The sequence below is a fragment of the Athene cunicularia genome (assembly GCF_003259725.1).
Source record: "Athene cunicularia isolate RWA chromosome 1 unlocalized genomic scaffold, athCun1 chr1_part4, whole genome shotgun sequence".
NCBI lineage: Eukaryota > Metazoa > Chordata > Aves > Strigiformes > Strigidae > Athene > Athene cunicularia.
The window spans coordinates 308,388-317,668 of record NW_020799094.1 but is presented as its reverse complement, the minus strand read 5'-3'; the positions used below and the strand labels follow the sequence as shown (position 1 = coordinate 317,668).

At 56.4% G+C, this 9,281-nt stretch overlaps 1 protein-coding gene across 1 annotated transcript; it reads left to right on the top strand.

The window, feature by feature from the left end:
* RNF121 (ring finger protein 121) lies at positions 1 to 8,980 on the top strand. The gene is made up of 8 exons (XM_026841279.1): positions 1 to 27; positions 1,096 to 1,133; positions 2,076 to 2,217; positions 3,453 to 3,607; positions 4,102 to 4,209; positions 4,511 to 4,631; positions 6,268 to 6,401; positions 8,538 to 8,980. The coding sequence occupies exons 1-8, from the start codon at positions 1 to 3 to the stop codon at positions 8,863 to 8,865; spliced, it is 1,053 nt and encodes a 350-aa protein (XP_026697080.1). The 3' UTR covers positions 8,866 to 8,980.
* The last annotated feature ends 301 nt before the right edge of the window (positions 8,981 to 9,281 follow it).

The following is a 9,281-nucleotide window of genomic DNA, read 5'->3' as shown; positions in this document are numbered from 1 at the left end:
ATGGGTTACTCAGGGCTGGCAACTGGGGTAAGTTGGAGGATCATGCTGGAGGGTCTGCAACCAGATGGGGGGTTTGTAAGCTCCATCTTTCTATGCCCAGCCCCAAGCGAGCCACTGGAGGTTTTATCTGTGCTCGTTTCTCACCAGGGAAAGGTGAGATGAAGTCAGGGCTGCGTGATTTTGTTTCCTGTCTCCTCAGCGCCGTGGGTCAGGGTTTGTGCTGGCACTGGGGCCAGCGTTGCCCAGCCAGTGAGCCCGCTCAGGGCCATGGCCAGTGCTGGAGGCCGCTTCAGCTCTTCTGTGGGGATAAAAAGCCCCAAGAGAAAGCTGTAATGCAATGCCGATGGTCCCCCCCACCCGTCCCCAGTCCAAATGCCTCATGGTGAGAGCATTCACACTGGTTAGCACCGAGCCGAGGTTCTGCAGAGGAGGCTTTGAAATCACTGACTCCGGTTACTTCTGTCCCTAAACCTGTCAGACAGAAGATGTCCTTCACACCCTGCGTCCCGCCTGGTGCGCCCAGCTGGCATTAAACACGGATTGCGCCAGCCCATCATCTCCTCACTGATAACGGCAACTCCTTTCGCTCTCGGTTGCTCTTGTCAGGCAAAAACTTTGCTGCCCTTGATGCTTGGGAGAAACTTCCAGCCGCATCAGCAAAGCAAGTCCTCAACCTTTCTTTTTCTGTGGTTCTTTCCGTGATGGTTTGTTGCATCCTGCGGGCTGGTGGGATTTCGGGCTGTCCTGTCTGTGGCGTGCGCAGAGACACCTGGCTGGGTTGTGAACATGGGACTTAAACCAATTTCTCCGGTGCACGTGGGGCGGGCTGGCGGGCAGAGCCTTGGCTGCCATAAAATACGGGAGTATCCAGGGAAGAGGATTTGATGGAGGAGCAGCGGGGCTCTGCGGGTCTCCCCGTGCTGCCCCGAGGTCGGAGGATGGCTCTGGGCTGTGGTGTTATAATGGGCACAACGAGGGTTTGCCGTTTAAAGTTTCTGAATCCAGAATTTCCCTTCTTAAAGCTCTCAAAGCTGCTCCCAAACTTCAGTGGCTGATTCCTTTGGTGTTGTTTTTCTTTTTTTCCTTCTTCCCTAGGTTGATCTTTCGCACTTGTCCCCAGAGGAGAGATGGAGGTGAGTCTGGGGTAGGTGAACCAGTGCCCACAGCTCGAGCTTCTGCTCCTGAGCGCAGCTCCCAGCCCGTACTCGCATGATGGCAGCCTTCCCTGCGCAGTGATATTTCTTAGGGGGAATTATGAGCTGTCTTAAAAAGCAGCACTGATGGCGTTTCTTCTAAACTGCTTGCTAGATATTCCTCCTTTTCCCTTAGCCAAACCCTTTTCAGCCAGAGGCTTGTTGAAAAGCGCAGCAGAACTGGTCTTCTCTCAGTATTAATTTACAGAGGATGGTGTAAGATCAGAGAATTCAACGTATTTGTTGCGTTTGGATTTTTGTTTTCTCCTAACTTGAACTGTCTTGTCAGCTTAAGACCGAGATGTCAGGATGTTTCAGGTCTTCATTTTGCCTTGGTTTCTGCTCAAACAGCACCAGCTGCGAAGAAATCCCAGGGTGTCTGTAGAGCATCAGCCTGGAAATTGCTTGTTCCAGGATGCGAATGGGGTTGCCTTGGGCAGAAAGAAGCCCTTTGCTGGGGTTTGGGGGTTTTGCCAGGTGTGGACCATGCCCTCGCTGCCCGTCCAGCCTTTTCCTTGCTGGGCCAGAGGGAGAAAGGTGCTGGGGGCTCTGAAACTGGGCTGAGGGTTTGGCATTGAGCAGCAGCGCACGCTCGGCTGATGCCGTGTGCCCCATGCTCCTTAGTTCAGGTACACGGATGTGAGTTCTCTCCCCCTCATTCACACCACAATGGGCTGGAGGGTGGTTTTGGCTTTCCCAGTTTACATAGAAGCTCATCTCAGAGAAGCCCCTTTCTCCTCTGACCTGCACCGCAGTCCCCATCTCCACGACGCTCCTTTGTGGTGTGTCTCTGGCGTTCCTGGCTGCTGGCCCCGTTGTGCTCTTTGCCCGTGGTCCGTGCTGCCCATGTACTTTTGGGCCACTTTTTCCCTCTTGTTACAGGGTGGAGCACGCGCAGATGCATGCCAAGCACCGTGGTCACGAGGCGATGCACGCCGAGATGGTCCTCATCCTCATTGCCACACTGGTGGTGGCCCAGCTCCTTTTGGTTCAGTGGAAACAGAGGCACCCCCGCTCCTACAACGTAAGTGTCTCCCACAGACTCCCAGAATCATTGTGGTTGGAAAATCCCTTGCAGCCCCTCCAGCCCAACCATGACCCTCCCCCTGACCCTTCCCAACTCCCCCAGATCCCTCAGCGCTGGCTCAGCCCGACTCTTCAACCCCTCCAGGGATCCCGGGGACTCCCCCCTGCCCTGGGCAGCCCATTCCAACGCCCAACAGCCCCTTCTGCACAGAAATCCTTCCTCAGAGCCAGCCTGACCCTGCCCTGGCGCAACTACACCACCTCTTATGTCTCTGAGGCCAGGTGTGAGCGCTGAGTGCCACTTATCCTTTACCCAGTGAGAAGGATATTCCCCTTTTTTCCTCCTCTTATCTAGTATCTTCCCAGCGGCAGTGGGGGGCTCTAGCTAGGGGTGCAGATGGATGCACCTGGAGACCTCGAGTTCAAGGTCTTTTCCAACCTAGATGATTCTGTGAGTTTCTGGTAGAGGTGATGCTGATAACGACTCGGTTTTATGTAGTGCTGTGGTAGTGGGTGACGGGCCAGGCAGATCTCAGGTACTGTCCTGAGGGTAAGGCCAAGGGAAGGTGCATTTTGTGGGCGCTTCCTCAGCACGAAGCAGGCTGCTTGCTGCCAGGACCCTGGGTTTGATGGTTCCCGTGGCACCACTGTGCAGCCCTGCCACCTGCTGACACCACCAGCTTGTCAGGGACTGTTGTTTCACCCCAGCCAACCTCACCCTTACCGTCATTAATGTTTCCAGGCAATATCTGTAATCCTCTGTGAACTTTAACCTGAATCTGTTTGCGTGTTCCCCTCTGGCAGCACCTCAGGAGCCGTAGATCGCTTTTGGGAATGGGCTGCAGGGCAGAGGCAAGACTAAAACCTTCTGCTGCGCCTTGTTTAATCTTTGCCTGAGGTGTCTGTGGTTGCAGTGTTCGGGACCCTGGGAAGGTGAAGGTTTAGGTAGCTGCCTTATGACAACTAGTTAGGTGGATCCATCTCCTGTACCTTCCTCTGGAGATCTTTCCCCGGCGTTCTCCCGCCAGCCCTCATCCTCTGCTACCAGAGATTACCAGGCTGCTGCCTCCTGCTCCTTCCATCAGGCTCTGAGCCTGTTCTTGAGGTGCCCTAGACTGAACCTTCCGTGTTCCCCGGTGCTGCTTGGTGCAGGCAGCAGAACGGCTGCCAGGGTGTTTCTGATGCCTGATGAGCAGAGAACCAGCTCAAAATGCCTCCCCTGTGTTCCTGCAGATGGTCACCCTCTTCCAGATGTGGGTAGTGCCTCTGTATTTCACGATCAAGCTGTACTGGTGGCGGTTCCTGGTAATCTGGGTGCTCTTCTCAGCAGTCACAGCTTTTGTCACCTTCAGGGCAACTCGAAAACCTCTGGTACAGACAACACCCAGGTCGGTACATGTGTTCCTGGGAAAACTCCTCAGCCCCGGGGTAACCATTACAAGGAGCTTTTTCCAGTTGTTATTGCCTTAAACTTTGCACCCTGGGGCTGCTCAGGCCCTGCCCGGGGGATCAGTTGGGTGGTGTGAAGCACTAACCAGCCGCTGGCAACCAGCCCCGTGCACGTGGTAGCCGAGTGGGTGGTGGAAAAGCAGATCCCGCCTGGGCTGGTAGCTCCACTGAGGGCATTCCTGGGTGAAAAGTGTTTGTTTACAGCCTTTGGAGATCCTGAGGTTTCTAATTTGGCAGTTGAGGGCGTGAGTGGCCCGTGGTAGCAGTGGATCTGTAGCTTGAATTAGAAATGTAAAGCTCTCTTGCCCCTGCGTGTGGCGAGCTAAAGTGTCTGCAGACAGCACCGTCTGGGTTTGAAAAGGGAAACTTGAGGTGCTTGGTGCAGTTTTATTCAGGAAAAATGAAGTAAAGTTCTTGTTTTAATTCTTTACAGGCTGGTTTATAAATGGTTTCTACTAATATACAAGATCAGCTATGCCACCGGGATCGTAGGGTACATGACTGTGATGTTTACACTTTTTGGTCTTAACTTATTATTCAGGTGAGTGACTCTTTGGGGTCCTAATCCTGGGGTGGGGGGTGTAACACAGTGTGGAATAAGGCATTGGCTATGATTCTGGGTGGCTAGTTATCTTAGAAATCTGATTAACGGGACCAGAGAGACTCTTGGGGTGTCGTCTCCCTGCTGGGAGGGTCACGGGTGAGGTGCTGGATTACCTGAACTGGTGCTGTGGGTTGTGTCAGCACACTGGCTTTGCACCCCTGCAGCCCCCTCTCCTTCCCCCAATTAAAAAAAAAAAAAAAAAAAAGCTCTTGTTGTCGTTTGGGCTCTTCTGTTGTAGAATCAAACCTGAAGACGCGATGGATTTTGGCATCGCCCTCCTCTTCTATGGTCTTTACTACGGGGTGCTGGAGCGGGACTTTGCCGAGATGTGTGCGGATTACATGGCCTCGACCATCGGGGTGAGTTAGAAGGATCTGTTCAGCCCCTCTAACCTCCTGACAAATTTTTCTCTACCCTGGGCCTTTAAAAATCTGTGGTGCCGAGGAGCTGCGGGTGCATTAACCCGCAGCCACGTGGAAGGATTCACACCTCAGGCTTCCCGCTGCAGCTTGTGCTCGCTGTGCCCGGCGGGCATGTTCCTGCCTGCCTAAAATCTGTAGCCTGCCCACCTGGTACCAAAAACCCCATTCCACCAAGAAATACATGACCTAGGACACTGTTAGAGTAGGTCATGTTGCTTCTTTGCAGCAGCTCTTCAGGGTCTTGGACTCTGTGTTTCCTCCTCCTCTCTGAGCTTTCTGCTGCTCCTTGGAGGTTCTGCCGCAGCCCCTCGCCAGCCGCCTTCCACTTGCACTGGGATACCTCAGCAGAGCTCGGGTCTCCCCCCATGGAGGCCATGGGCATCCAGGACAGGCCTGCAGTAGCCCAGGGGCTTCCTGAGGGTCTGGTCTGGCTGCAGGAGGATGCTCAGAGCAAAGCTGTGCCAGGTCTCTGCTGATGATCCTGAACTAGGAGGAACTGTGGGCTCCTTTGAGGGTAGAGAGGCCTTACAGAGAGGTCTGGGTAGACTGGAGAGCTGGGCAATCACCAAGTATGAAATTTAACAAGAGCTAGTCCTATATTTTCTGCTTGGGATGGGCTAATCCTGGTTCTATATATAAACTACTGGAGTGTGCCCAGAGGAGGGCGACCAAGATGGGGAAAGGCCTCGGAGGCAAGACTTAGGAGGGACTTTGATCGCTGCAGCTTGGAGAAGAGAAGGCTGGGAGGTGACCTCATCGCAGTCTACAACTTCTTCAAGGGAGGCAGTTGCTGGTCTCTGGTGACTCAGTGATAGGACACGAGGAAATGGGGTGAAGCTGCGTCAGAGGAAGGTCAGACTGAAAGGAAAAGGCTCTTTGCTGGGAGGGCGGTTGATCCTGGGATGAGGCTCCCCAGGGCAGTGGTCACAGCCCCTCGAGCCTGTCAGGGTTCAGGGAGCATCTAGATGATGCTCTTAGTCCTATGGTTTAGTTTTAGGCAGTCCTGGGGGGAGGTGGGAGTTGGACTCTGATCCCCATGGGTCCCTTCCAACTTGAGACGTTCTAGGCTTCTGTGGGAGCTGGGACACAGCACCAGTGATCTGGGACTCGTGGCCGTTCCAGAAGCCTGTGGGACCGCAGCTGCGTGCAGGGGAAACCCGGTCGCTGGCCCCATCGGGCCGGTGCTGACCCAACGCGCTTGGAAACGGGGGGAGGCGGCCTCTCTGCGCTCTGCTCTTTTGCCATCCAAGCTTCAGGGACCTGTGGCTCACGTTCCAATGCCAGCCCAGGGTTGTCATTTTGGGTCAAAGCTCTGCCCTCCAGCTGGTCCTGCTTTCACCCCCGGCAGCTGACAACTCACCAGGAGTGGTCCCCAGCACGGAGGGGTTGGGGTCACCACGTCACTGAGCAGCTCCCTGTCCTGTTGTCATTGTTTCCTGCAGCCGACCTGTAAGGAGGTTTTTAAGCCCAAAAGGCCAAGGTTGGCCTCAGCCCTTCTTAAAGCTTAGCCGCGCGGGCTGCCTGCCCTCCCGCTGTCACCGCTCTCCCTCTGCTCTGCCCTCCCCTCCCGCAGTTCTACAGCGCCTCGGGGATGCCCACCAAGCACCTCTCCGACAGCGTCTGCGCCATCTGCGGCCAGCAGATCTTCGTGGACGTCAACGAGGAGGGGATCATCGAGAACACCTACCGCCTCTCCTGCAACCACGTGTATCCTTCTCCTCAGGAGCCGGCCCCTCACCGAGACTCCTGCCTCCTCCTCCCCCCAGCCAAGTTCCCCCCAGCCTGGGGTGAAGAAACACCCGTCTCGGGGCCATTGTGCTGATTTTGCGCGTGATCTATGCCTGTGTCATAGCTGACGTGGCAGGGAGAGGCCAAGTCCTGCGTGTCCCCCAAATCGCTTCCTTGCCGCCTCCGTGCGCGTTACAAGCAGTTGCTTCCTCTTCCTCCCCCTCCCCAGCTCCCCCCCCTGCCCCACGCTGCCGTAGAGCCACGTCTTGCTTGCCAGTGGCCTTTGCCAAATCCACTGGCCCCTGCTCACCCCGTGCTTGCCGCCGTGCCATGTAGGAGTGTGAAGTGTCCCCAAGCCAACCTTGCAGAGAACCTCCGAAGGGAAGAGTGGGGATGGAAAAAGCTTCCTGCCCCGCAGCATGGCTCCAAAACCAGCCCCCAGGCTCTGGCACTGCCCTGCCCTGCCTGCTCCAGCCGTGGCCCAGCAGCATCCTCCTTCCCCAGAGCTCCTCTGGCTGTGCCCAGGGTTTTCCAGCGCCCCGCAATCACGTGGCCCTTCCCATCAGCTGACCAGTGCACAGTCATTTTGGGAACTGGAAGTCCCCGTCCTTGCTCAGCCCCAGCGGGACCGAGCTGGAAGGAGGGAGGGCATGGGGGGGGAGTTTCCTGGCCATGACTCAGTGGCGGAGGTGGGGCGTCCTCGGGCACCGCTTGTGTTTCTGGCTGTGAGGTGGTTTCCAAACTGAGCCTGAGCAAAGGTCACGCTGGCAAAACTCGTTGCCTGAATTTAACCGCTAGAAACTGGCGGGGTTGATGCTGACCTGGCCCTGGCAACTGACCCCATGTGGGGTCCGGGCTTCGGTGCCACCACCCTGCAGCAGCTCCCGGGGGGGGTTTGGGGCTCATGGTGGTCCCTGGGGGGGTGAGGGCTGGCTGCTCTCCAGCGTTAACCCTCGGTTCGAGGAGCAGAGGCATTACCTGGGGCGGTTTCTGTTTGCTTGGTGACGCCTTCATGCGTGGCAGCATCTCTGTCACGGGGCCGTGACTGCAGCCGCCTCACACTTCCCTGTTGTTTTTTCCCGCCTGCACTCAGGTTGGGTGACTCCTCACTACCCGGTAGCTGGCATCTGGAAGTCAGACGCTGGGAAAAATTACTTAAATCTGTTGTTAATCCCCAAGAAGCCTTTGCATGAGCCTTGTGTAAGGCACACGCTCAGATCCACAGAGCTCTCGGCAGTGCTTGAAGCCCCCGGTGCTCCCTTCCTGAGAAAACAGTGTGTCCCGTGATGGTGTGCCACATTCTTTGGGGCCAAACCTCCCCTTTTTTTGTCAGTCCAACAGCAAACCTTGCTGCTCTTAGCTGAGTGCAGTCGCCAGGCAAAGGTGTCCCTGTGCCAGACTATATGAAAGAATGTGTAACCTCTGTGGGCCACGAATCTTCCATTTGGGGAATGAATTCACGGGTTAGAGGAATCTCTGCCATCTAGAAAGTAGAGACTAACTAAGCATTGAAACAAGTTACTGTTATCAAATGCTAAAAATGTTCTTGCTCCAGAGTGGCTGCTTTCCTGGAGTGTCTGGCCAAGAGCTTAGAAATCTCTTGAGCGGCGCTTTGCCACAGGAGCTGGAGGGATCAGCAGCACGTTGCCCAGAGCGGATACCAAGCATCTCAGGGCAGCCTGGTGCAGTGATTGATCATATTTCCTGGCAGCACTTTTGTTGCTAAAATACCCTTTTTGAGTTAAGTCTATCCTAAAAAAAGCCATCCCCTGCCCCCTCCTCTTGCCCTTGTATCTGAGGAGCTTTTCACCCAGTGTGAGCGTCTGCGGGGCGATGTGTCGTGCCAGGCTCTGTGGGTGAAGGATTTGTGTCTCCTTGGTGCCCGGCGCGTCAGTGCCCGCCCCGTCAGCCCCTTCCTGGGTGCCTGGAAGGTGCTGCACCTTCTAAGAAGGGCCTGTAGTTGTGCAACGCGGCCGTGGGATGTTTCCTGTCCCCCACGCAGAGTGGCGTGGTGATGACTTTTTTTTTTTTTGGAAGCTTACTGGTTTCCTCCATGCTTGATCGTGTCCCCCCCTCCCAACCTCCTCCAGTTCCCCTTAACATGCTGCTCCTCAGCTTTCACGAGTTCTGCATCCGTGGCTGGTGCATCGTTGGGAAGAAGCAGACGTGTCCATACTGCAAAGAGAAGGTGGATCTCAAGAGGATGTTCAGTAACCCGTATCCTTTCCCTTTGCGTGACAGCCTCAGGGACGAGTCCGGGAGCTGCTGGCTGCTCCTTGGGGCTTGCCCTGGCACCCCGGGCAGGTCGCTGCCAGCCAAGACTGTGCAGAATCTGTCCCCGGGCTGGGCACGGGGCACCTGGCACAGATCAATGGGCCTGACCCGGGGAGGGTGGGAGGCTGCGGCCTCCAGCGAGGTGGCTGGTCCCTTGTCTGAAGGATGAAAATGTTCCCAAAGCCCTTCTCGGTTGCCCCTCCCCAGCACCTGCCTGCTGGTGGGAGGGCTCAGCCCCACCTGTCCTGGCACCCCCTGCCCACCAGCAGGAGGGCTCAGACCCCCCAGGTCCCCTGCCTGCTGTCAGGAAGGCCTAGCACCCCAATTCTGGCCCCCACAGCCCCCTGTCCTGCCCCCTCCAGCCTCTCTCTGTGTCAGGAGGCCTCAGCCCCCCCATCCTGCCCCGCGCCCCCCTCCCCACACCACCACAGGGGTGACTCTAGCCCCAGGTCTTTCCCACCTCCAGCTGCCAGCGCAGGCAGGCACTGGGTTTGCTCCCGTGTGGGACGTGGGTGCCCCAACCCCGAGGTGGGTCCTGTCAGTCCCACAAGAGGAGGAAGAGGAGGAGGAGGAGGTGAAGCCAGC

Bases quoted from the DNA above. Each gene is read 5' to 3' on its own strand.
- RNF121 (XM_026841279.1), top strand. From the start codon at position 1: ATGGGTTACTCAGGGCTGGCAACTGGG. The intron at 4,210-4,510 runs GTGAGTGACTCT...CTTCTGTTGTAG, and splicing joins GGTCTTAACTTATTATTCAG to AATCAAACCTGAAGACGCGA. The intron at 6,402-8,537 runs GTATCCTTCTCC...GCTGCTCCTCAG, and splicing joins CGCCTCTCCTGCAACCACGT to CTTTCACGAGTTCTGCATCC.